A 27,829-nucleotide genomic window follows, 5' to 3' on the forward strand; every position below is an offset into this window, starting at 1 on the left:
TTCATGCTCTGTGGTGCTGCAACTGCTTCTCCTGCCTGCTCTGCATGGTCTGTTTTCCCTTCCCCTGCCCTGTCTTGTCTGTGTCCAGCCTCTACCCCTCCTTCTGTCCTCTATGGTCCTTTGTGCATGCTGCTGCCCGCCTCCCTCTTGCCTACCGTGGCCGTTGTGCTGCCACTAACCCTCCAACCTGCCCTCTGTGGTCAGCTTGCTGCCCCTGATCCCACCCACCTTCCCTTCTTTGTCTGTGTGAATGCCATTATAATCTCAATGTTGCCCTCCATGGTGTGTTGTGCTTCCAGTGCCTTTCCTGCCTGCTCTCCATGGTCAACATGATGCTCCTGCCCTAACCCCTTGCCTTCTGTTTTTCATGTTCTGGCCCCTAGCCACTCCCTCTTGCCTTGTCTGGTTCGTTGTCGTGCTCCTGCCGGTCCCTCCTAACACTTCATGGTCCATTATGGTGCAACTGTCCCTCCTGTCTGTCCAGTATGCCTCTTTCTCCTGTGCTCTTTGTCCATGTGCATGGCCCTGTCCCCTCTCTATTGTTTACTGTTAGATTTGGGGGTCTCTGGTTGGCACAGGTATACACTTGTGACAAACAGGGATATTCTCCTCTAGTCAGGGTAAGAGAACTACTCCTTAAAAATAACCCCTGCTCACCCTCTAAGTAGTGTGGCGCGAGCAGACCAGGCGATAGTTGAGTTAAGCATTTATGACCACATATAGTAAGCACAATGACCCACCACAAATGGACACCAGGCGTAAGATTTGTATAAAAAATACGTAGGCTTTATATAAAAATACTTAGTAATGCAGAGTTATCACAAGACCATAAATAACGTGGTTTTCAGGCACACAATACTTTTTGTATAAAAATGCGTTTTCTTCTAGAACTGTCTCTTGACCCTAAATCACGTTAAAAATGCACCCACTTCTGGTCAGAGTCAAGAGTACTTAGCAAAATGTACTCCAGGGTGGAGTCGGGACTCGATATGCTGTTCTGTGCATCTGGCGTTACTGGGGTGTTTCTCAGGAGGTTTGAAATGGTTAAGGAAATGAGCCCCACAACGAGCACGAGTCAAACACAAGCGCGGACTCTCAGGTCCGAGACGGGCCACCTTTAATGCACACAGTACCTTTACAATTGCTGGGATGATGCAGGCAATAGGGGATGTTCCACGGCAGTGCCTTCGTGGAGATCTGGCTGTGGAGAGGCGCCGCGGTGCGGGGCCTCGAGGGGGCACTGCCGAGGGTCCAGGTAATAGGCGATCCTTCGTGGCGGCCCAGGTACCCCAGAGGCAGCGGTGCGGCGCGGAGCGACCTGTACGTCTTCCAAGGTACAGGGCGGCTCTGTGTGGCATGGACTCGGGAAGGGAGAAACTGTACGTTGCAGTACACCTTCATATGTACGCACCGGGCTGGGCACATCAAAAGTCTGACTTGTACAATGGCGGCCTGCGAGCCGTATCTTCGTATTGCAGGCAGAATCCCCGGGGCGGCAGTGCGGCACGGAGTGGCCCAGTACGACTCGTACCGGACGGCTTCCCTTGTGCGGCGCGGCCCCGGGAGATGGGGACACAGTGCGCTGGAGTACGCTTCAGGCGTACTTGGCGTACAGGCACACAGTGCGATTTAGTACGTTTAGGCGTACAGGCAGACACAGTGCGATTAAGTACGCTTCAGGCGTATGTGGCGTACCTTTGTTTGGATGTCGCAAGTACGGCGTTCAAGTCCACGCGGTCAGGCTGGGACTAGTCGTACTCTCCGAGTACGCGCCGACAGGCAAGCGTACCCTCGGATCATCAATGGCTGGCGGTTTCCGGCAGGCAGTCGCGGCCCAGGGCCTCCAGTACGCACCATACTGGGGGTCGCTTTAGGGGGCGGCGCGGACTGTTTCAAGAGTTGGAGGGCAAAGCGGGGTGGCCGGGTACTTTTTAATGTACGGGTGGCCGCCCGGGGCGTAGATCGCGCTCCAAGGCAGAATTCCGACGGGAGGGGCGAGGGAGCACACAACGCGCTCCAAATAGCAGGCATGTGACAGGGGAACAGGCGGCTCGGCCCGACGGGTAGAGAGCGACTCTGTAAGAGCGGGGCTCTCAGCGGGCAAGGGCGGCCAGGGTCCTGGGTGTTACGGGCCTAGGAGGGGAGGGGGGTGCACAGGACTCCGCTCCGGCGGGAAGGAAAAACAAAGCTTGGTTGAAAGACGGGCGGAGGCACAATGAACCCTTGGTCCTGGGATTCAGTTCAGGGGGCAAGCTCAGACCAAGCCCTTGGAGATTGTTTAAAGCACAATGAAGCAAAGCCCTTTTCTGGTCTTTTCCTCTCCTTCCTCAGCAAGGCACCACTGCAGGCCTGTCCCTTGGATCAGGGACAGTCTTTCCTCCTTCAGTTTCTTCTTGGTCCTTCTAGTTGGGCAGAGGTTTGTTGTGGTAAAACAGGATCTAATGTCTTAGGAGCAGGGCTCCTACATTTATACTGAAAATCCTTTGTTCTTGCAGGCCAGGGGGCCCGAGCCTGGTTCAGCCCAGTTTTGGAGCACTTTGTTTACAGGAAGCTGCCTTCTTCTTTCAGGGTGCACGTCAGGGACATCAGACGCTCCGCAGGAGGTGGAGCCAGCATTGTGGTGGCAGAGCACAGCCCTATTCAGAGTCAAGGGGCACTCCTCCCACCCATCCTGGGGGTAATCCCTCTATTCACCATCTGGCAGCCCAGACTGTCCCCTGGAATTCCCCAGCCCTGTCACTCACAGAAACCAGACAGCAGATACACATCCTAGCAGAGGCGGGCTGAAATGGTCAGGCAAGCAAATGTTAACTTTCTAAAAGTAGCATTTGCAAACACAAGATATTAAAATAAACTTTACTACAAGAAGTATTTTATTATTCTGAGTTCAGGCATACTAAACTTGACTTTCTACCATGTTCCCTGAGCCTGCTGGGATTATAGAGTGTAATAATTCCAGCAGCCCATTCTGGCCTATGAGAACAGGTAGCCTCACAATAGTGAAAAACGAAAATGGCTGTAATTCACTATTAGGATATGCCACACACATCAGGGCTTGTCCTACCTTATGCTTACAATGCACCCTGCCCTTGGGCCTACCATAGGGGTGACTCACATGAAGCACAGGGAAGGTTTAGAGGCTGGCTAGTGGGTACACTTGCCCAGCCAGCATGACAGTACCAGACTGCACACAGGTCCTGCAATGGCAGACCCTAGACACATTTTACTAGGCCGCTTCTGTGGATGGCACAACCATGTTAGACGGACCGGGAGGGTCGGCCGAGACTACGGGGAGAGGTCTCCGGGGAGAGCCGTCTCCAACGACTGTACAGACAAGTAACTTCCCCCCCCCCACAGACGGACACCACACAAGATTGAAGTTTAACGAGGCTTTATATGCAATTCTTAGGTTACGATGATAGGATACAAGGAGGTCTGGACTCAGGGGTCCCCTCGGTTCTGGTCTCTGGTTTAGGAAAAGGGGTAGCGGGACAGTCTTGTTACCAATGAGTGGAAAATAGCTCTCAATCCTCGAGCTCGGCGTTCCAGATGATCGGGCCGCGGCGGAGCCAGCAGGTCCCGAGATGGACGAAGGAAAAACGACGGTCCGCGGCGGAGCCTGCAGGTCCCGGTGAAGATGACGGTTACAACGGTCCGCGGCCACGCCAGCAGGTCCCGACGACGATGAAGGAGATGAAGGTTGCGAAGGCTGTGGCAGCGCCAACAGGCAGGACGATGGTGCACAAGACAGAGCTACGGCAGCGCCAGTAGTCCGCCTAGGATGAGTTCCTCTTTACGTCTCTCGACTCCAAGATACAACTGCCTTCCTGCTCTGGAGCTGCCCCAGTTATAGGGCTGGTGTGCTTTGATGTCCGGACCCTCGCACTTGGAGGTCGGGAGGTCCGGGATGAGGGAGTCCAGACACCCAGCAGGGGGGTGGAGCCAACGCCCGGGGAAGCGATGGGCGAGCGGCACTTGGTGGTGGAGAGCCATCGACACCTCCTTCTCCTATTGACTTGCCAAGTAGCCCGCTCACCTCCTGGGTGGATGGTGGTGCCGGGAGGTCTGAGGCCTGGCCAGGCCCAGGGTTGAGGTCGGCCGGGGGCCAGGCGGTCACGTGGGGGAGTGTCCAAGATGGCGCCCCAGGATGGGCGCGTAGGCTGGCAGTGGATCGGACCCACGAGGTTGACATGCTCGAGGGCAGGGGTCCCTGAGGGGACGGAGGACGTGCAAGGGTGGTGTGTAGTACCTGCGTGACCGGGCTCAGGCCTGGTCGGGCCGGGGGAGAGCGGCCTTTCATGTGGCCTGTCCAACATGCGTCCCCCCCAGCTGAAGGCGGGGAGAGTTACCCATCCTCTTGGGGACTCTCCTCGTCGAGGCGGAAGAACCGGGACAGGCCATCCGCGTTGGCGTGATCTGGCCCAGGCCGGTGTTCGACTGTGAAGTCCATACCTTGTAGGGAGATGGACCAGCGTAGTAACTTCGGGTTTTCCCCCCGCATCTGCATCAGCCATTGCAGGGGTCGGTGGTCGGTCTGTACCCGAAAGTGTGTGCCAAAAAGGTAGGGCCGGAGCTTCTTGAGGGCCCATACCACAGCGAAGGCCTCCCTCTCTATGGTGCTCCAGCGCTGTTCCCGTGGTAGGAGTCGCCGGCTAATGAAGGCCACCGGTTGATCAAGGCCGTCGGTGTTCACTTGAGACAGGACTGCCCCAATGCCATGGTCGGAGGCATCCGTCTGAACGACGAACTCCCGGCTGTAGTCGGGGGCCTGGAGCACAGGGGCGGAACACATGGCGGCTTTCAATTGTTCAAAGGCAGCTTGACACTCTGGGGTCCAGTTGACTTTCTTGGGCTGGTTTTTCGACGTGAGTTCTGTGAGGGGCCCCACTATAGTCCCATAGTCTTTCACGAACCTTCGGTAGTAGCCTGTGAGGCCCAGGAAGGCTCGTACCTCGGTCTGGGTGATGGGGGACTGCCAGGACTGGATGGCGGCAATTTTTAGCTGCAGAGGGGCCACCAGGCCGCTTCCCACCTGGTGCCCGAGGTAGGTTACAGACCCTTGCCCAATTTGACATTTGCTGGCCTTGATCGTGAGGCCAGCCCGCTGTAGGGCTTGCAGCACTGCTCGGAGGTGGTGGAGGTGCTCGGACCAATGGTGGCTGTACACAGCGATGTCGTCTAGGTAGGCGGCGCTGAAACCTTCGAGCCCCGCCAGGACCTGATTGACGAGCCGTTGGAATGTCGCTGGGGCGTTCTTCATGCCGAAGGGCATGACGGTGAAATGGTAATGGCCATCGGGGGTGGAAAAGGCAGAACGTTCTTGCGCCCGGGGTGTGAGGCCGATCTGCCAGTAGCCCGCCGTCAGGTCGAAGATGCTGAGGTAGCGGGCAGCTCCCATGCGGTCGATCAGTTCATCTGCCCGAGGGATGGGATGTGCGTCTGTTCGGGTGACCGCATTCAAGCCCCGGTAGTCGACGCAGAACCGGAGTTCTGGTGTGGTGCCGGGGGCAGCTGCTTTGGGGACCAGTACTACAGGGCTGGCCCAGGGGCTGTCTGAGGCCTCGATGACCCCGAGTGTGAGCATCTTGGCTACTTCTTCCTGGATGCAGGCCCGTACCCGATCTGGCACGCGGTAGGCCCGGTGGCGGATAGGGGGGCTGTCCCCCGTGTCCACATCGTGCACACACCAGGAAGTGACACCTGGGGTGAGGGAGAACAGGCTGGCGAACTGTGATAGGAGGGCTTGACATTCCTGGCGTTGCTCTCTGGTGAGGGCCTCCGAGAGTCGGACCCCATCCACGGAGCCGTCTTGTTCCCGAGTCCGTAGGAGGTCAGGGAGGGGCTCGGAGTCTTCTTCAGCCCCAGTGTCTGTGGCCATCAGGAGGCTGAGTTCTGTACGCACAAAGTGGGGCTTTAGTCTGTTAGCGTGGAGGACCCGGAGTGGGTTCCGGGAGGATTCCATGTCGATGAGATAGGTGGCAGGGCCCTTGCGCTCGATTACTTTGAAGGGCCCCGTCCATTTGTCTTGTAGGGCGCATGGTTCGGTGGGGGACATCACCCATACCTGTTGGCCAGGTTCAAATTCAATGGATGAGGCATTCTGGTCATACCACTTTTTCATGTCCTCTTGACTGGCCTCCAGGTTGGTTTTTGCCAGTTCCCGGAACCGCCGGGTCTGGTTGCGGAGGGTTAAGAGATACCGGAAGACATCTGGAGGGTTCTTTAACGGAGGCATCTCCCAGCCTTCTTTGACTAGGCTGAGCGGCCCCCGCACTGGGTGTCCATATAGCAGTTCAAATGGGCTGAAGCCCAGGGATTTCTGGGGGACCTCTCGATAAGCGAAGAGGAGGCACGGCAGCAGCACATCCCACTGGCGACGGAGGGGCTCTTCCAACCCCCCGATCATCCCCTTTAGCGTGCGGTTGAACCGCTCAACGAGTCCGTTCCCTTGAGGGTGATAGGGGGTCGTGAATCGGTAGGTGACCCCGCACTGTTGCCAGAGGGATTTCATGTATTTAGAAATAAAGTTCGTGCCTCTGTCGCTGACGACTTCTCGGGGGAAGCCCACACGGGAGAAGATCCCCATCAGAGCCCGGCCGACTACCGGGGCTGTCACAGTCCGCAGAGGGACAGCCTCAGGGTAGCGGGTGGCGTGGTCCACTAGCACCAAGATGAATCGATGGCCTTGTTTTGTGCGCGGGTCCAGGGGCCCCACAATGTCTATTCCGACCCTCTCAAACGGGGTAGTGACCACAGGAAAAGGTTGCAGGGGAGCCTTTAGTTTGCGGCCGCTCTTTCCACTGGCTTGGCACGTGGGGCAAGATCGGCAATGCTGGTGCACATCGTTCCTCATTTTGGGCCAGAAGAAGTGGGTCACTAGGCGACCGTAGGTTTTATCTTGTCCCAGGTGTCCTGCCAGGGGGACATCGTGGGCCAGGTTGAGCAGAAAGTCTCTAAAGCGGAGGGGCACCACTAATACTCGGTTGGCCCCCAGCTCGGCGATTCTTTGCTCGCTGTACAGCAGATCATTGTCCCAGTAGACCCAATGAGTTCCGGAGGTATCTCCTGCGCTTTGGGCGAGCGCTTGCTGGCGGAGTCCCTCGAGGGAGGGACAGGTCTTCTGTTCTTGGCGAAATTGTTCTTGCGTGGGCCCCCCCTCTTGAGGCCACTGGTCGAGGTTAGCGAGGTCGGAAGGTTGAGCTGGTTCGGGGGGAATGTCACGGTCGGTGGTTTCGGCTGGGGCGACCGGGGGCGGTGGTGCCGGCCATTCGGGTTCTTCTGGGCGGTGGTTGGCACGGGCGGCCATGGACCGGGTGGTGACGCACGCCCAGTCCGGGACGCCTAACATCCCCAGGTGTTCTCTTCGCTCCACGGCTGCCCACGGAGAGCTTTCAAGGTCATTTCCCAGGAGGCAGTCTACGGGGGCATCGTCTCGGACCGTTACTTTCAACATGCCGGAGACCCCTCCCCATTCGAAAGGGACGCAGGCCATCCGACACAGACTTTCCGAGTTATCGGCTGATCGTACAGGGCAGAGAATGTTCGGTAAATACTGTTCTGGGGTCACCAGGTGACAGCGGACGGCTGTTACACTGGCCCCGGTGTCACGAAGGGCTTCGGCCCGGCGTCCATTGATGCTCACCCATTGGCTGTACTTCTGGGTGTTAGCGGGTAGGGGGACCCGCGGGACCATGTCTTTCCCCCCTAAGCATGCTAGAGCCATGGCGGCTGGCTCCCACTCTTGATGCTCTTGTTCGTATTCTTCCTGCTCCTCGGAGATCTGTTCTTCCCCTAGGGCCGCAGCGGCCACTTGGCGGGGTCTTGGACTCTGGTACTGCGGGCAATTTGGGTCGTTTGCACAGTGGCCGACCCGTTGGCATCGGTGACACGTGACATTGGCTCTGTACCCCGGTCGCGCCGGGGTGCTGCCCCGGTTGGCCGGGGGGGTGGTGCTGGTAGCGGGGGCGACCGGAGCGTTGTCTCTTCCTCGTCCTTGGCCCCCTCCTCCTCCTCTGGGTCGGTGCTGACCATTGTTGTTCCGGTTCTGTTCGTAGGACCCATTCCGGCCCACTCTGGTGATCTCCCACCGGTCAGCTTCGGCTGCGAGCTGCCGGGGATCCGTTAACTTGCTGTCGAGGAGGTGCTGGCGGAGTTCAATGAAGCAATTGTTCGACAGATGCTCCCATACCATCAGATTGAACAGTTGTTCGTAGGTCGTGACGTTGCTTCCTCTGATCCAGCCCTCGAAGGCTCGGCTAAAGTAGGTTACATAGTCCACCCAAGTTGTACCCGGGATGCGGGTGCAGTCTCGGAACCTCTGACGGTACATCTCGGGTGTGAGGCCATAGCGGGTGAGGAGTGCCGCTTTCATATGGTCATAGGAGGTCATCTGGTGGTCCGGGAGCTGTAGCAGGGTATCGCGGCCCTCATTGAGGAATCTCCCCCATAGACCGGCTCCCCAATCGCTTCTATCGATCCGGTGTGCAGTCATAGCGATTTCATAGGCCTTAAACCATTGCTGGATGTCGTCCTCTCGGAAATATTCTCGGACAACATCCTTGGGGATGTGTACCTTTTTCTCTGTGGCCCCTGAGGTGTGGGGTCGCTCGGGCACCCCTACTTCTTTATTCTGCTTGCGCAGGTTGATCTCGGCTAGGTTCCGTTCGTGTTCGTACGCCAGTTTCTTTTCCTCGAGCTCCCTTTGTCTCTGTTTCTCCTCTCTTTCTTCTCGGAGACGCAGGTGCTCTAAGTTGATTTTTTGTTCGGCCAACTTAAGTTCAACGTCCATTTTGAGCCGGGCCATTTCTAGCTCATGTAGTCGGGTTCTTTCTCTTTCCTGGATCTCGTCTTGCGAGAGACCCGTTCTTTGCCCTTCAGGGGCCGTGGTGGTTTTTTCTGCGGTGCTTTGATCGGGGGTTCCGGCAGCCCCGGTCTCTGCCCAAGATTCTAGGGCATGCTTAAAATCGTCTTTGGTGCTTAGTCCGGTGGTAGCGATACCCAGTTCGATGCAGAATTGTTTTAGTTCACGATGGCTGTACTCCTCCAATTTCTCCATTTGGAACTTCTCGGTTGATCCGCTTTCTTTAGTTGTCATTGTGATTTCGTCGTGGGGTGAGCTACTCTCTGTACGTTATGCGGTGATTCGGATCGCGCCGCTGGCCACCAATGTTAGACGGACCGGGAGGGTCGGCCGAGACTACGGGGAGAGGTCTCCGGGGAGAGCCGTCTCCAACGACTGTACAGACAAGTAACTTCCCCCCCCCACAGACGGACACCACACAAGATTGAAGTTTAACGAGGCTTTATATGCAATTCTTAGGTTACGATGATAGGATACAAGGAGGTCTGGACTCAGGGGTCCCCTCGGTTCTGGTCTCTGGTTTAGGAAAAGGGGTAGCGGGACAGTCTTGTTACCAATGAGTGGAAAATAGCTCTCAATCCTCGAGCTCGGCGTTCCAGATGATCGGGCCGCGGCGGAGCCAGCAGGTCCCGAGATGGACGAAGGAAAAACGACGGTCCGCGGCGGAGCCTGCAGGTCCCGGTGAAGATGACGGTTACAACGGTCCGCGGCCACGCCAGCAGGTCCCGACGACGATGAAGGAGATGAAGGTTGCGAAGGCTGTGGCAGCGCCAACAGGCAGGACGATGGTGCACAAGACAGAGCTACGGCAGCGCCAGTAGTCCGCCTAGGATGAGTTCCTCTTTACGTCTCTCGACTCCAAGATACAACTGCCTTCCTGCTCTGGAGCTGCCCCAGTTATAGGGCTGGTGTGCTTTGATGTCCGGACCCTCGCACTTGGAGGTCGGGAGGTCCGGGATGAGGGAGTCCAGACACCCAGCAGGGGGGTGGAGCCAACGCCCGGGGAGGCGATGGGCGAGCGGCACTTGGTGGTGGAGAGCCATCGACACCTCCTTCTCCTATTGACTTGCCAAGTAGCCCGCTCACCTCCTGGGTGGATGGTGGTGCCGGGAGGTCTGAGGCCTGGCCAGGCCCAGGGTTGAGGTCGGCCGGGGGCCAGGCGGTCACGTGGGGGAGTGTCCAAGATGGCGCCCCAGGATGGGCGCGTAGGCTGGCAGTGGATCGGACCCACGAGGTTGACATGCTCGAGGGCAGGGGTCCCTGAGGGGACGGAGGACGTGCAAGGGTGGTGTGTAGTACCTGCGTGACCGGGCTCAGGCCTGGTCGGGCCGGGGGAGAGCGGCCTTTCATGTGGCCTGTCCAACAAACCAGTGCTGCAAGCCCACAAGCAGCATTTGTATTTACAAGCCCTGGCACTCCTGGTGCACTTTATTGGGGGCTGACAGTAAACCAAATAAGCCAATCCTGGAAACCAATCAATGTATACACTTTTCAGTAGGGTGAGCATATGCACTTTAGCACTGGTCAGCAGTGGTAAAGTGCCCAGAGTCTTCAAACCAACAAAAACAGGTCGGAGAGAATATTGGAGGTAGGCAAAAAGTTCAGGGATGACCCTGCAGAGAGGGCCAGGTCCAACATTTTCTATGGTCCGTTGTGCTGCACTGCCGTCCCGCTTGCCCTGTGCAGTGTATTGTACTGCTGCAACCCCAAATGCCTGCCCTGTAAGGTCAGTTTGGTGCCTCTGTCCATATCCCTTCTGGGCCCCAGTTATTTTATACCATATCTCTACTCCATTCCTCCTGCCCTTCATGATCGAATGTACAATACTTCCAAACCTTTTGTACTTGGTAAGAGAGAAATTGAGAAAACAAAAACCTGGAGAATTGATTTTCCATTTTTTGACTTGCATTGAAAAAAGAGATTTTAGGGAGGAGGCAGAAAAAATAGAGCCCTTTTGGGCTTAAAAACATCAGAAATCTTCTGCCTGAACTTGGTCTGTTGGCATGTATGGTGGGTACTGCAGCTGCCTGTTCCTTCTGCCCTCAATGGTCTGTTATATTGTCTCCGCCTCTCTTGCCTGTCATGCATAGTTGGTTTGTTGGCCTTGACGCCTTTTCCTCTGCCCTCCATGCTCGGAGTGCTGCCACTGCCCCTCCCGCCTGTCCAGCGTAGTCTGCGTGCTGCACCCTCCTTGCTGCCGTCCTTTATCAGAGTCCTTGCCCCTGACCTCTGACTCCCCACAGTATTATACTAAACTAACATTCTATATTTATTACAAAAGTGCAGGGATGACGTCATCTTGATGTAATCAAAATTGTAATACTTAAAGCATTTCCTTTAGAAATTATAAAAATGAGGGTCTCAACAAGTCACATATTAGTCATAATCACCATACAGGAAGTTGTAAAAATCGCATTATAAGATCCAAGACACAGATCAGGAAAGGAGCACAGTACCACATAAGCATCGCTCATTCAGCATATAAAACATCAGATTCCAACAGATAAGAATGGTGGTCGTTACTTTTCAGGATTGGGACATGGTGTCAGGAGCCCGCTTGGTCAAATCCGGATTATTACGTAGATACTCAGACAGCGGGTCCCATATGTCTGATGGCTTAGAAGCAGTCGGCAGCTCCTCTGCATATATCAAAAAATTGTCTCTACAATAGGCAGCATCCACTAACCAGTCCTTAATCATTGGGGCACGTCTGCTATTCCAGTGCATAGATAGTCTGCGTTTCGCCAGTAGCAGTAATATGGACATAAGTTTCTTCCCTTTTGCTCTGAGTGGTACATCCAGGCCCAGCAGACACACTCTAGGGGTACATGGAATGTCACAGGACAACAGCTTCGCCAGATGGGCGATGACATTTACCCAGAATAGTTGCACCTTCTCACAACACCAAGCAAGGTGTGGGAAGTCCGCTTCATCTGCATTGCATCGTGTAGATTTTGTACATCACGTAGTTTAATTTTATACAGTTTAAGGGGGTGTGGTATACCTGGTGTATGTATTTATCATGGATAAGATGCAAGTTCCCATTTGGAGTGAGAAGGGTGGTTATTGTGCAGGTTGCTGTCCAATCGTCCTCCGTAAGGGGGCATCCAACATTGCAGACCACTTATCCCTCATCGGAGCAGTGTCAGCGCCTATCTCATCCTGTATCTGCCTGTATAATTTAGATACAATAGGAGCATGAGTAGGTGTGGTGATCAGTAATTGCAGAGAGTGTAATTTAGGGGGTTCGTCGGGGAAGGAGGGATATAGCTCTCGAGCAGCTGCCCGCAGTCGGTGATAGAGGAATCGGAAGAGCAATGTCTGCTTGCTGATGTATGTTAAGTCATCGTGTGTGAGGAATGAGCCACCTGGATACAGGTCACCCAGAGTAAAGATGCCAGCCTGTTCCAAGAGTGCCATGTTGTTCCTTTCCATCGTGACCGATAGGCTAGAGTGCCATGCCAGCGGGAGGTTTGGTGCATATATAGGGGATTTGTGGGCTAGGGTGTTGAGTCTTTCCCACGCACGAGTTGTGGTGCGTTTTGTGTTTATTTCACGTGCTGCAAGATGTGGCCTATTGTGTGATAGAATACTTGCGAGAGGTATCTGGTGAGCGTCTCCGTCCTCGACAGCTAGGTGCAGCAAGTACTTCACTGGGTGATGCCAGTAGTATGCGAATTGGGCTTGTGCGCATAGGTAGTAGAGGTAAATGTTTGTTACCGTGAAACCGCCTGCGCTGTATGGGAGAGTGAGTGTGCGGAGACTGATCCTGGCCTGTTTTCCCGCCCAGATTAGTTGCACAAAAGCTGTGCGAAGCCTTGTGAAGACCGATGAACCGGGGATGATTGATATGTTAACAGATATAAAAGTTTTGGGAGTATCACCATTTTCAGTAAGGAGATTCTGTCAGCTAGGGACAGGGGGAGTGCTATCCACCTCTGTACCTGCGTTTCTATGTGATCAACAGTCGTGCCATAGTTATGCCGAATAACTAGTTCTGTATCCCTGTGTACCCAAATACCTAAGTATTTAATGGGATCTTCCTGCCACACTAGAAAATTCCAATTGCGGGGGCTTGGTGCCGGTGGTCAGCGGGATCACAGCGGATTTATTCTAATTATACGGAGACCTGACTGCCTGCCAAATTTCACATATTCCCGAAGCACAGGGGGTATATTATCCTCCGGGGTCTCTGATTTAGAGGACCATGTCATCCGCATAAAGCAAGAGACTGATAGGCCGGAGCCGGAAACCTAGCGCAGTGTGGGCGTATTTTTGGCGATTCTTGCAGGCTAGTGGTTCCAGCACTATTGAGAAGAGCAGGGGGGATAGCGGGCATCCCTGCCTGGTGCCCCGCTGTATGGTCATTGGGTCTGAGACATAGCCATTAACCTTGACGCTGGCCAGCGGGTTTGTGTATAGCAGACTGGTCCAGGTTAACATTCGCAGGGGTAGGCCGATTTGACGTAATATCACGAACATATACGGCCACTCTACCGAATCAAAGGCCTTGGCCGCATCTAATAGGACCGCCACAGCACTGAGATCCGGGTCTAATTGGTGCATTAAAGCGAGAATCGTGCGCAAATTGTGTGTGGTGGACCTGTCGGGGATAAAGCCCGATTGGTCAGGTAACACAATTACGGGCATAAGCGGCTGCAGTCTCGTGGCAATTATCTTCGCTAGTATTTTGACGTCTGTATTAATTAATGATAGGGGCCTATAAGACTCTGCTTTAGAAGCATCCTTATCAGGTTTGAGCAGTGCCACTATAGGGGCCTCTCTTAACGTCTGCGGGAGAGGGCCATTATTATGAGCTTCATTGTACATTTCAAGAAGGTATGGGAGAATATCTTCGGCATACGCCTTATAGAACTCTCTCGTGAACTCGTCCGGGCCTTGCGCCTTCCCGTTTGGCAAGGCTCTAATAGCTGTAAGTGTTTCCTCCTCAGTTATCGGCAATGCCAGGTACTCGCGGTGATCATCCGATAGCCATACTAGCGCTGCATCCGAAATAAATATATTCCAAGATTTCAGGTTCTGTGGCCGTGTGCTGCGTGGTGTAGAAGTCGCGGTATGTGTCAACAAACGTTTGCAGAATACTGGGGGTGTCGAAGTGCATTTGTCCCTCATCGTCCACTATCTGAGTGACCAATTGCGTCTTATGTTGAATGCGCACCTTCTGTGCTAGAATACGACCTGGACGGCCACCCTCCCCCAGCCTGCGCGCTCTGTCGCTTGGATGTGTATTGTATTTCATTGTCTGCTAACTTGTAACGTGTGACCTCCTCACGTATGGCCGCCAAAGTCCCTGCGTCTTGTGTGGAGTCCTATTCCGCCTCAGGTCTTCGAATGTCATTCTCACAGTTTAGCAGTTGTGTTCTGATATCTTTTGGTATCCCTACAGTGGTGCTGATACATACCCCCCGAAGCGTGGCCTTAAAGGCTTCCCAAAGGGTTCCAGCGCCATCCACAGATTTATTGTTTATAACGAAGAAATCCTCTATGGCCTTATGTATTGTATCTTTATACAAAGGGTCTATGAGCGCTGCTGCATTAAAGCGCCATGTGAACGGGGGTGGAATGTTAACATCACCGGTTTATGGTCCGATAGTGTCTTGGGGAGGTGCGTGACGTCCGTAGCCCACGTGGAGGCCCGGTCAGTCAGGAGCCAGTAGTCGAGCCTCGACCAGCTATTATGTGCTGCAGACGAGTGTGTGCTTTCCTGTAGTATGTGATGACGTTCTCTCCAGACATCATGCAAGTGAAATTCGTCAATGCCGTCAAGGAGAGCATCCGCTGCGCGTCTATGGTGTTCAACAGTGTCATGGGAGCGGTCCAGAGCAGGGTCGAGGGAAACATTCAAGTCTCCACCCCAGAGCCACTCCACCGGTGGGTGATCTCGCAGTTTGGTAAATAGTGACATATAAAAATCAGGGTCGTCAACATTAGGTCCATACACATTAACGACACCCACTCTAGTGCCCGCAGTGTGCCAATAATAATAACAAATCTGCCTTGTGGGTGTATATCTGTGCATTCCAAACGAAACTGGGCCCCTTTGCGTATAAGGATGGTCACCCCACGAGCATAGGAGTAGTACGTGGCCGAAACTGAGTTCTCAGCCCATCTGTACCCCAGTGTCTTAGCCTTGCCAGGAAGCAGGTGTGTTTCTTGCAGGAGCGCCAGGTCTATAGCGTGTCGATCCAGAGATGCAAAGACCAGTCTAATTTTCTTAGGACTGTTAAGACCCCTAACATTCCATGTCAGCAATTTCAAGTGTCTACCCATTCCTTGTTAAGGATCTCCATGGGACATATGGGTACTCTGTGCCCCTCGAACCAACATTTAAGCGCTCGGATCTATGAGCAGTGACATAACCAAAACCTACTGTGACTGTTCTAACCTTAACCAAACACCTCACCCCACCCGCCACCCACTTCGCCATCCCAATCTTGACAAAGCCTATCCCCCCGAACAATCTGCCCAAAACAAGGAAAAGAAAAACATGTGAGCACCCAGATCAGCAAAGTACAACCATGCATGGGTACCCAGACAGGGCAGTTAGTGTGGAATACACATAGGGGGGCCGGTAGCAGCCCGCCATTTACCCCAGCACGGTTATGCCGGGGGATCAAGCCACGCACGCATCAATGCGAGCCAGTGACATCTGGTATCCAGTGCACACACCAAAGTGATCTAAACTGGCTGTTGTGCCGCCTCACAGTTTTCATGTTCATCATGCAAATCACAGGTCCGCCGAGATGGTCGGCTATTCAAATGTACATATACAGTTTCAGAAGGATATAGATTAATGTTCAGGTGACCATTCATAGTTTCCACTCGATAACAGCTGTGTAGTGAGGACATATAGCAGTCAGGGGAGACAATCACTCCGCATCCGAAGGGGGGTCCTGTTCGTGCTGCTGACCACGTGGTGATTTGCGTCGTAGTACATGGGGATTTGCTTACAAATATTTGATCACTTCTCGGGATGTGTTGCAGATCACGCTTTTCCCATCTAGAGTCGGCTTTAAGCGCGCCAGGTATAGCATTGCATAGGGGATGTCGTTATCTCTCAGCTTCCGCTTAACGTCTTAGAATTGCTTCCGCGCCTCTTGTACCTGAGAAGTGAAATCCGGGTATATGGAGATGTTCATGCCTTCATGAGTGAGAGTCCCGATTTCACGGGCCTTCCGAAGCGCAGCGTCTCTGTCCCTGTAATTCAGTAGTTTGACAACGATAGGGCGCGGCTTAGCGCCAGCCGCCGGTTTCGGCGCCAGCGTGCAATGCGCCCGCTCCACTATGAACACCGGAGAGAGAACTTTTTTGCCCAGAATGGTGGTCAGGAGAGTTTCGATATACGCTTCCATGTTTCCTATATGGGTCGTTTCCGCCACACCCAAAATGCGTAGGTTACAGCGCCGAGACCTTGCCTCTAAATCCTCCGTCTTGGCTGCCAGGCTTTGCATGAGTGTGTCCACCTTTTTATGCTTCAGTTCGAGCTGCCGCGTGGCATCCTCTGCATCTGATATGCGGCGTTCCGCCATATCCACGTGCTCTGCTTGTTTGTCCAACCGCTCCGACATGCGGTCCACCCGATACGTTAGGGAGTCAATCTTCCCATCAATGTTGGTCAGGGTGGATTGGATGGTGGAGAACATAGCCTGGGCATCCACTGGTGCCTGCGTGGTGGGGGAGGGTGCGGCGTCCCGGGCTGGCGTTGGGCGGTCAGTGGATGGCGTGAGTGTCTTCCGCTGGCTGTCAAAGTTTATTTTCGTTTGCGTTTTCTCCGGCTTACCCATGGTCACGTTCAAGAAGGCAAAGTGCAGAGGCAAATAGTGTCCGTTCTCGGCGACGCGTGTCTCAGCAGCAGGGCCGCGGTTCAGCAATGAGGGCAAGTCCTGTTAGCGACTCGTGGTATGGGCCTGGCGGGTAGTCTGCATCCAGTCCAGGAGCGAGCGCGGCCCAGGCCAGGATCCGGGCGTCCGCACGGGTCCCACCGATCCCTTGTGCCTCTCCAAGGTCTGCAGGGGAGGGTGGAGCCGAGGGAGAGCAGCAGTGTATGTCGGTCCGCCCGACAAGGATCGTCCAGCGAGGTCGAGCAGGCAGTCAGAAATGGCGCGATCAGGGCAAGTTTCAGCAGATGTATATACGCGGGGTTGCCTCCAGCCTCCGATGCGCTGCATTGGCAGAGGGGGGATGCTGGAAAGCCGGGAGCACGGTGGGTGCAGGCCACGGGCGCGCCCGCGCCCCAGGGAGGATGTGTTCCATTCAGGCCCAGCAGTTGTAGCAACGCTCCCTCACCTCCGCAGTGGTAGTTCCTCCACAGCTCAGCAGAATCATCTTGAGAGAGCCGGCGCAGTTCTCAGTTAGCTCCCATGTGGTCGAGATCCCGGGATCACCGCCTATCCCCCTAGGCCTGTCACGGCCTACAGCTCGCTTACACAGCCGCGGGCTCGCGTAGTTATTACATGGTTACGTACAGCAGGAAAGGCGTCTCGTCACTCCCGGTGGATGCCGGAGCTCCCGCTTAGAGTTCGGCCAAATTTCACTTGGATGGTGTCAGCAGGTAGCCGAGATTATCCGCTCATCGAGCAGACAACGTTTGTCGGTTTTTACACTTGGAAATCCAGGATATTTTGCAAGATAGTTGCTTTATCCGGGGAGCTCGCCTACGGCGCGGCCATTTCCTAGCGCGGCTAGCTCCGCCCCCCCACAAATGGGGACCAGGTTCAAGTTTCAGCATCAGCTCTACATCCTGTGATTCTGGGCAAATCACTTAATCTCCCCATGCCTAAAACCAAAATGAATGTGTCCTTGTGTAATATAACTGATGCTCATGTAAAGCACTTCAATGCCTTCGGGTCAAGTCTGCGCTATATGGAATTGCAAAAAAACAAAACAATTAAGTGTTTTGCACACTTCTGTCATTGGGCTATACGTGCACTACATTTGGGTGATTTTGTGCTACATTTTGACTTTTGTTTCCCCTCTGGTGGCCATCTTGGGACATATATTTGATATGAAGCGCTCTAATTTCCACATTTACTGCAGTATACTCAGCAGAAAATGCATTCCGTTTTCCACTTCAATTCTATCAAGATGGCGTTCAAATGTGCCACATCTTTGGCATAAATTCAGACTGTTAGCACTCTAGTTGTTCATTTGAACACTGTATTAAAGCTCCTGATCACCAGGTAGTTAACTGGCAGTCTGCTGCTGGTTTTGAAGGTGCAGTGTTTGTCTGCATGCAGAATATTTTAATGAAATAAAAGCGGAAGATATCTGAGAACTCACTTAAATTGTGTCTTTAATGTTTCTTTCCACAGCAATAACCCTAATTTCTATGACAAAATGAACTCTCATTTTGTTCCTTTCTAAATTAAATGCTTTGTTTTACCAGTTTCATTAAAAACAAGCATTTACAATGCAATGGTTTCGCCTTTGGAAAAGTTAGTGCTAATGGCATTGTAAATGATAAATTTTGTATTTATGTGTTGGTTTTGAAAACAGATAAATAAATGGCATTGTCATTTACATTGCCATTCTCTCGCAAATGTGAGACCTATTGTACCCTACAGACGAGCTCAGCAGACAGCAATTACTACCACACACACTCACCCAGAGCCACACACACACACACCCAGAGCCACAAACACACCCAGAGCCACACACACACACACACACACACACACACACCCACCCAGAGCCACACACACCCACCCATGCATGTGTGCGTGCATGGGTGTGTGTGAGAGAGAGAGAGAGAGCTTGCGTGCGTGAAAGAGAGAGAGAGTTGTAGTGAGAGCGGGTATATCCAGTCAATGAGAGGGAAGGCGCTCCGCGGCACCAGTTCTCATGCAATCTTTTTGTGTTTTATGTATTTCAAATGCTGTGTTTTTCGTACCTCTGTAATATACACATCGAGGGACAAGCGTGGAGTAGAGCAGGAAAAGGTGTGAGGGAACGCACACACACCACCCTAGCCTTTCACAACCACTGCTGACTCCTCAGCTGCAGGAACATCATTAACAAGCACCAGCCCTGAGCAGCTGGAATGGATGATGCACCACCATGCTGGAGATTTGACAAGGAGTAAAGGCCTGCCTGCTGTCAAGCCATGGCCCTATTGAAAGCAGTGAGCACCAATAAATGCCTTACCGTGCATAACAGAAGTCAAAAGTGCTTCGGCACTGCACACTGCCAACACCACGCTACCAGTGCTGGAGGCCTGAAAGGGAGCAAAGGGGTCCTTGTATCATACCACAGTCAAGCTAAAAGCACTAGTGAAGGTCTTACTGTAAACAGCAGGAGTCAAGGGTGCTTCTGCACAGCACACCACACACTACCCCCACCACGCCACCAGTGCTGGAGGCCTGACAAGGAGCAAGGGGTCCTTGTATCATAATAAAAGCACAAATGAAGGACTTACCGTGCGTAGCAGAAATCAATGGTGCTTTGGCACTACACACCAAAGAAAGAGAGAGAATGCATGAGTGCCTGTGTGTGTGTGTGCGCGAGAGAGAGAGAGAAAGAGCGTGGGCGTGTGTATGTGTGTGTGAGAGAGGGAGAGAGTGTGGATGTGTGCGTGCATGTGTGTGAGAGCAAGAGCGCACATGTGTCTGTGCGTGGGAGTGTGTGAGAGAAAGAGAGAGAGTGAATGTGTTTGTGTGTGTGTGTGAGTGTGAGAGAATGTGCATGTGTGTGTGTCTGTGTGTGTGTATGTGAGAGAGAGCGTGCATGTGTGGGTGCATGTGTGTGAGAGAGGGGGAGAGAAAGAGAGCAGAGAGCCTGCATGTGTGAGTATGCGTGTGCTTATAAAGGACATCAAAGTGGCGAAAGGGGAGAAAGAAGGGGTAGGTGCATGCCGAGGTGACAAGAAGGACTGGGCGAAAAGGAAGGGGGGAATGCCAGAAGGGAAAGTGATCACGGGGGGAAGCACGCGAGTGTTGCACGCGCACCGGTTCACATGCACTGCAAACTGTAGCCAGCACAGTGCATGCTGGACACTGAACAGTAAAGGAAGTAATATGCCAACGGAATGCTGATGTAAGGCATTAAAACGCAATATGCGCGATGTTGTCATGATCGGTTTTCTGGAAAAAATAGTTTTATAAAAGAAAGAAAAAAGTACAACATATTAAAACAAACAGGCTCCTTCCAGCCTAAGCAAACATCCGGTCTCCTAGAAGAAACAATCGAGTTTTCACAAACCGTGTACAGCAGGCCAATCTTTGCAGAGTTTACTAGCACAGCCAGCAGAAACGCAATGCATGGAATTCACCGAGGAATGCATTGCAAGCTAACTAAACAAGTGTATCACGAGTTTTAATTTTACTCACCATGTAATAAGTTGGTCACTTCTGCACATCTTAAAACATTATTAAAGCTGCTTTGACAAACGAGAAAGGCTCTGCATAACGACCACGTTATAAAATGCAAGTGTGGGTCATTCCGTAAGGTGGTCTCCATGATCATAAAGGACACCCATGTAGAACGCACAGCCTTCACTGCTGCAACTGCAATATATTTACTGGTGGCAGAAAGGCGCTTCGCAATCGCAACACATTAAAAGCCAAATAATTTGTAATCCTTCGAGGGGCGTAAGGAAGGGAGAGGGAGAGGTGGGCGGGTTGGCGCAGCCCTAAAATCGCGACTCACTGAGACGAGAACATCAAAGCGGCCCAAAGGGAAACTAGAGGTGCCATTGTGTGACAGCGGGGACGGGCACACGGACAGCGGGAGTCACGAGGGGGGAAGGGGCGAACAAAGACACGGACAGCGGGATACAACCATGCGGGACCAGGACGATCGAACAAATGCTGAAAAACAGCCATGTAAAAAAATAAAAATAAATAAGTACACGCCCACAGTGGACACGTCTTCATGACGTTGCGAAAAGCCTAAAAATCGCCAGAACGCCCACGAATCTATGACGGACAGATCTCTGTTCCAATGGCTAGCCTCCATTTATGGAGCTAACCAATGGAACAGAGAGGCGGTGACCAAGCCACATACTGTTCTCATTAGATTTCGCCTGCGCGAAAGGCTGCTTGCTAGCTTTCGACAGGCGAAACCTAAAAATGGCTTTCGGTTTGCCATACCTTAGTCATAAGTAAGACTGTTAGCGCTGAAGTTTTTTTTTTTGCTGCAGTAAAGCACAGGGGAATCAACTGACATGCTGCTTCTGTTGGAAGTGGATGATTTACTGAGAATGTCAAACTTCATTTTCATATAGCTGAGAAATATAGTGTGGATTTACGGAAAATATGCTCTTGTTTTAGCTTCTGGAACATCTTTATAACCTCTAAGGCCGTTCCTAGGGTACAACCACCTTAGAACACACTACAAAGTTCCCAAAATCAGTATAGTCCGATCAATAAATGATTTGGATTGTAATTAAAATCTGTTATCACCCTTTACACGTTCTCCTTTTTGCGACCCTCACAACCTACCATTCACCACAATGCATTTTAATGGGGTGCTATCATAATATATATTGGCCCCAAGATTGCTGCCAACACTTTGTGGTTGAAGTGTTGTCAGCCAGGGGCGTGGCTTGGACGGCACTGGGTATGGCTGCCTGATCTCGTCGCTCGGAGCGCGGAGGAGCATGTTTACATGCGGATCTGGAGTTAAACTGCTCGGATTTGGCTGCGGTGACCAGATCCCGACACCCGAACGAGTGGGGAGTGTGTGGCCGTGACGAGATCAGTGGTCTTTGATGCCTTGTGCCACAATTACCTAACGGAAGCTGCTGCACTTAACAACGTGTGGATCTCAAAATGGCAAGTTTTGGGTAACAAGCAGTTAAAAAGAAAATGAGGCGGCAAGATAACGTTCAGTTACACAGTGGTGCAGTGACAATCTCTTATCACATGACATACCGAAAGTGGGTGCACAAGAAAGGTGACGCGCTGAGGATCATATTGAAGCTCTGACTCTCCCTCGCTGCGATCAAACGTGCTCTGCCTGGCCCAGTAATGGTGCTTACTACTAACTCAAGCCGCTCATGCTAACTTTCACAATTTGTGCCACCAATCCCATCTGAATGGCGGCACCCCTGAATCCGGAAGCGGATTGTGCCCAAACGCTGCATTGTGTGCGGCAAATATTTACTTAATGAGTGTCTCCGAGCATAAATTAGGTACTTTCTAACGCGGAGCCTGACCTCAAAATGGCGCCTAATTAACCGAATCTGCCTGTATCGGCCCACATTGCCGAGTCTGCAGAGTCCGATTGAAGCGATCTCATGTGCCGCTGAGCTGAAGCTGAGCTGAAGCTGTAATGCCCTAAAACCCTGCCTACAAATGCGACCTACATTGTACACCTCAAGGTCAGCCCAATGTCAGTTCCTCACATGCTGCAGCCGTTGGCCCGTCTCCACATGTAAAGGGGAACATACCTAGCTCAGCCCTAACATCCTGCTGCCATCTCTAACTACACCTCTAAGTACACCTACATGTGCATAGCCAACTCTACAAATATCCTCATATTGCCAATATAGAGCCAGCATAAAACCGACGATTTAGCGCAATATACTGTCTGTACAGTCTGCACGATACCTGATGTCTGAGACATGACACCTGCATAAGGCCAGTACAGTGCCAGAGCTCTTCTGCTGCCTGACATTGCCGATACTGACGGGGACTCTACTGAACGGTTTCCATTTTGCTGCCTGCCGCTCGGTGGGGGCCACTCTGCTCTATCCTGACCTATTTAGATACACGTCAACCTAGTCTGTCTGACCGAGCCTATGTAAGCAAGCGTGTTCAGAGATATCCAGGGCTACCCAGCACTTTCCTCAAGCTACGTGACCACTATACCTACTCCTATTCATCTACCTGCAGGAGAGACAGATCTCCACCAGTTCCAAGAAGTTCCAAGCATTCACAGAACCCAGATCCAGATGCAAAATGGCAGACAAAGATCCCAGAGGCCTGAACAAAAAATCAAAGGCTGACCCGACGATCTCAGACTCTATGGTCAAAGCTAAAGCAGATATACACAGCACAATGGACATGATCCTCAGGAAGCTTGCTGATGTCCATGACCTGGCGAAGTCCACTAAGCAAAACACTGACTCTATGCAGCTGGAGCTCACCGGCATCAGAGCAGACATGCACACAATCCACTTTAAACTCGCAGAGCAGAGAATAAGCGACGTGGACGATATCACCTCCAGGCCAGTGTGTGTGTGTGTGTGTGTGTGTGTGTGCGCGCAGGGTGAACAGTGTGTGTGTGCGCGCAGGGTGAACAGTGTGTGTTCGCGCAGGGTGAACAGTGTGTGTGCGCGCAGGGTGAACAGTGTGTGTGCGCGCGCAGGGTGAACAGTGTGTGTGCGCGCAGGGTGAACAGTGTGTGTGCGCGCAGGGTGAACAGTGTATGTGCGCGCAGGGTGAACAGTGTGTGTGCGCGCAGGGTGAACAGTGTGTGTGTGCAGGGTGAACAGTGTGTGTGTGTGTGTGCAGGGTGAACAGTGTGTGTTCGCGCAGGGTGAACAGTGTGTGTGCGCGCAGGGTGAACAGTGTGTGTGTGTGCGCGCAGGGTGAACAGTGTGTGTGCGCGCAGGGTGAACAGTGTGTGTGCGCGCAGGGTGAACAGTGTGTGTGCGCGCAGGGTGAACAGTGTGTGTGTGCAGGGTGAAGTGTGTGTGTGTGTAGGGTGAACAGTGTGTGTGTGTGTGTGTGTGCGCAGGGTGAACAGTGTGTGTGTGCGCAGGGTGAACAGTGTGTGTGTGCGCAGGGTGAACAGTGTGTGTGCGCGCAGGGTGAACAGTGTGTGTGCGCGCAGGGTGAACAGTGTGTGTGTGCAGGGTGAACAGTGTGTGTGCAGGGTGAACAGTGTGTGTGTGTGTGTGCAGGGTGAACAGTGTGTGTGTGTGTGTGTGCAGGGTGAACAGTGTGTGTGTGTGTGTGTGTGTGTGTGCGCAGGGTGAACAGTGTGTGTGTGCGCAGGGTGAACAGTGTGTGTGTGTGCGCAGGGTGAACAGTGTGTGTGTGTGCAGGGTGAACAGTGTGTGTGTGCGCGCAGGGTGAACAGTGTGTGTGTGCGCGCAGGGTGAACAGTGTGTGTGTGCGCGCAGGGTGAACAGTGTGTGTGCGCGCAGGGTGAACAGTGTGTGTGCGCGCAGGGTGAACAGTGTGTGTGCGCGCAAGGTGAACAGTGTGTGTGCATGTGCAGGGTGAACAGTGTGTGTGTGTGCAGGGTGAACAGTGTGTGTGTGTGTGTGTGTGTGCAGGGTGAACAGTGTGTGTGTGTGTGTGTGTGTGCAGGGTGAACAGTGTGTGTGTGTGCAGGGTGAACAGTGTGTGTGTGTGTGTGCAGGGTGAACAGTGTGTGCGCGCGCAGGGTGAACAGTGTGTGCGCGCGCAGGGTGAACAGTGTGTGCGCGCGCAGGGTGAACAGTGTGTGTGCGCGCAGGGTGAACAGTGTGTGTGCGCGCAGGGTGAACAGCGTGTGTGCGCGCAGGGTGAACAGTGTGTGTGTGTGTGCAGGGTGAACAGTGTGTGTGTGTGTGCAGGGTGAACAGTGTGTGTGTGTGTGTGCAGGGTGAACAGTGTGTGTGTGTGTGCAGGGTGAACAGTGTGTGTGTGTGTGTGTGCGCAGGGTGAACAGTGTGTGTGTGTGTGTGTGCAGGGTGAACAGTGTGTGTGTGTAGGGTGAACAGTGTGTGTGTGTGTGCTGGGTGAACAGTGTGTGCGTGTGTGTGCAGGGTGAACAGTGTGTGCGTGTGTGTGCAGGGTGAACAGTGTGTGCGTGTGTGTGCAGGGTGAACAGTGTGTGCGTGTGTGTGCAGGGTGAACAGTGTGTGTGTGTGTGTGTGTGCAGGGTGAACAGTGTGTGTGTGTGCAGGGTGAACAGTGTGTGTGTGTGTGTGTGCAGGGTGAACAGTGTGTGTGTGTGTGTGTGCAGGGTGAACAGTGTGTGTGTGTAGGGTGAACCGTGTGTGTGTGTGTAGGGTGAACAGTGTGTGTGTGTGTAGGGTGAACAGTGTGTGTGTGTGTGTGCGCAGGGTGAACAGTGTGTGTGTGTGTGTGTGTGTGTGCAGGGTGAACAGTGTGTGTGTGCAGGGTGAACAGTGTGTGTGTGTGTGCAGGGTGAACAGTGTGTGTGTGTGTGTGCAGGGTGAACAGTGTGTGTGTGTGTGCAGGGTGAACAGTGTGTGTGTGTGTGCAGGGTGAACAGTGTGTGTGTGTGCAGGGTGAACAGTGTGTGTGTGTGTGTGTGTAGGGTAAACAGTGTGTGTGTGTGTGTGTGTGTGCAGGGTAAGCAGTGTGTGTGTGTGTGCAGGGTGAACAGTGCGTGCGCGCAGGGTGAACTGTGCGTGTGCGAAGGGTGAACTGTGTGTGCGCGCAGGGTGAACTGTGTGTGTGCGCAGGGTGAACTGTGTGTGTGCGCAGGGTGAACTGTGTGTGTGCGCAGGGTGAACAGTGTGTGCGCGCAGGGTGAACAGTGTGTGTGTGTGTGTGTGTGCGCAGGGTGAACAGTGTGTGTGCGCAGGGTGAACAGTGTGTGTGTGTGTGTGTGCGCAGGGTGAACAGTGTGTGTGTGTGTGTGTGCGCAGGGTGAACAGTGTGTGTGTGCGCGCAGGGTGAACTGTGTGTGTGTGTGTGTGTGTGTGTGTGCGCGCGCAGGGTGAACAGTGTGTGTGTGTGCGCGCAGGGTGCACATTGTGTGTGTGTGCGCGCGCAGGGTGCACATTGTGTGTGCGTGTGTGTGCGCGCAGGGTGAACAGTGTGTGTGTGTGTGTAGGGTGAACAGTGTGTGTAGGGTGAACAGTGTGTGTAGGGTGAACAGTGTGTGTAGGGTGAACAGTGTGTGTAGGGTGAACAGTGTGTGTAGGGTGAACAGTGTGTGCAGGGTGAACAGTGTGTGTGTGTGTGTGCGCAGGGTGAACAGTGTGTGTGCGCAGGGTGAACAGTGTGTGTGTGTGTGCGCAGGGTGAACAGTGTGTGTGTGTGTGTGCGCAGGGTGAACAGTGTGTGTGTGTGTGCGCGCAGGGTGAACAGTGTGTGTGTGCGCGCGCAGGGTGAACAGTGTGTGTGTGTGTGTGCGTGCTGAACAGTGTGTGTGTGTGTGCGCGCAGGGTGCACATTGTGTGTGTGTGTGCGCGCGCAGGGTGCACATTGTGTGTGCGTGTGTGTGCGCAGGGTGGACAGTGTGTGTGTGCGTGTGTGCGCGCGCGCAGGGTGAACAGTGTGTGTGTGTGTGTGTGTAGGGTGAACAGTGTGTGCAGGGTGAACAGTGTGTGTGTGTGTGCAGGTAAACAGTGTGTGTGTGTGTGCGTGCGTGCAGGGTGAACAGTGTGTGTGTGTGTGTGTGTGCGCGCGCGTGCAGGGTGAAAAGTGTGTGTGTGTGTGTGCAGGGTGAACAGTTTGTGTGTGTTTGTGTGTGTGTGTGTGTGTGCAGGGTGAACAATTCCAATCCAAACCACATCATTCCACTACACACCACATGCATACACTCCATAACGCATGCTAAAAGACATTGCCATTTACAATGCCATTAGCTCGAACTCAAATAAATCCGAGACTTATTGCATTTCTAATGCTTGTTGAGCTCTTGGAGGCTCCCTTTATTTCAATTTAAGCATTTCTCCTTGTTGTATTCTGTTGCTCCTCTACTAAAGGCACAATCCTACATTGGCTTCACACCCACTCAGCTGTGTAATGCACATTGAGACCATTAGGTTTGCAGTATGCAAGATACAAACAACTTTTGTAGAATACTATGAAAACTTTCAGCCCCTGTCCATCATCTCCTTGTGTTTGCTTTGTTCGCACTACGTCGGGAGGTTATGCCCAGACCTGGGTCAATTGCTCACTTTGCCACTGAACTCAAGCTAGCCTGAAAACCAGTCCCAGGATGCTCGTTTCCGATTAATGGAAGACCTGGCTTAGCAGGTCGGGATGGAATGTTCAATGAGGCACAGGGGCAAGACTGATTTGCATATAACTGGGTCTGAACTGAAGTGACGAAGTGAGCTAAAGAACGATGATTTATTCAACCCAGATCCGTGGCTGGGGTGAGTGTCTGAAAGGTTTCAGTGCTTTGTCCATCATCCCCTTGTAAATACTATAACCGTACAGATGACCAGGGGTGAGCTTATAAACAATGACTTGGGAAAATCATTGACATTGTATTCATAGCATAGTTGTTATGCTTGTGTCTTAAGTAAATTTGCGTTTGAACAGACATTAGATTTATGAGAGGCACTGTAAGAAAGCTGCTAACCTTCCATTTCTAAATGTTATCCTATGTTTTAGTAATTGTTTGGAATTGCATTTTGTTTTCCATGTTTAACCAGTTGAGCAGCACATGGAGTGTTAATGCAAGCACTAACTTTGTGATTTATGAAATATCTTGTAGCATCCTTAGTCCAGAGGAGGCACGTGACCAGTTTCAGATTGCTCGATTGAACTGCAAGATGTTTGCATTTGTGCATGTTTCCTTTGCACAATTTGAGCTCTCACAAGGTATGTATATTTGTCTATCATTTTCCCTGTGCTCGAGGTTGAGAATGAGTGTCTCCCAATGTTGCATTTTCAGCAAGACTTCAATGCTAAGTTTACATAAGAGATAAAACAATCATCTGAATCGGCCTGATAATTTGCTGCACCTGCTGAAGATGTATAACCATTGACCAAATCATGTACCGTGTCTTGTAGGGTATAGTTTTACTACTGAAGATCTCAAAAGTTAGTTCCGCTTTATAGGACTGGCATTAAAAGTCATACATTTTAGAATAATTCTGTGTGCGAGGATCCTGGAACACGTTAATAAATTACAATCCAATTTTAAAGTGCATGGCTGGTATGCTAAAACGTAGTCTACAAGCCAAAGCCTAACTTAGTATTTTTCAGAATGTTCTGAAGAGTTTAAAGGCCCAGTACAGGGACATCTTTACATATAGCAACAGTGCAACATATCCCTAAGTAGTGAAGCTTAAAATGCGGCCTGGTA

At 52.6% G+C, this 27,829-nt stretch overlaps 1 protein-coding gene across 2 annotated transcripts in view; it reads left to right on the forward strand.

The window, feature by feature from the left end:
* TTK (TTK protein kinase) overlaps positions 1-27,829 on the forward strand; it is an 848,854-nt gene that overhangs the window by 141,829 nt on the left and 679,196 nt on the right. For both annotated transcript variants that reach the window (XM_086926546.1, XM_086926547.1), the window contains exon 4: positions 27,236-27,342. In XM_086926546.1, the coding sequence (XP_086782672.1) occupies positions 27,236-27,342 (107 nt within the window). The remainder of the gene's footprint in view (positions 1-27,235; positions 27,343-27,829) is intronic.

The sequence above is a fragment of the Lissotriton vulgaris genome, chromosome 6, assembly GCF_964263255.1.
Source record: "Lissotriton vulgaris chromosome 6, aLisVul1.2, whole genome shotgun sequence".
Lineage (NCBI taxonomy): Eukaryota > Metazoa > Chordata > Amphibia > Caudata > Salamandridae > Lissotriton > Lissotriton vulgaris.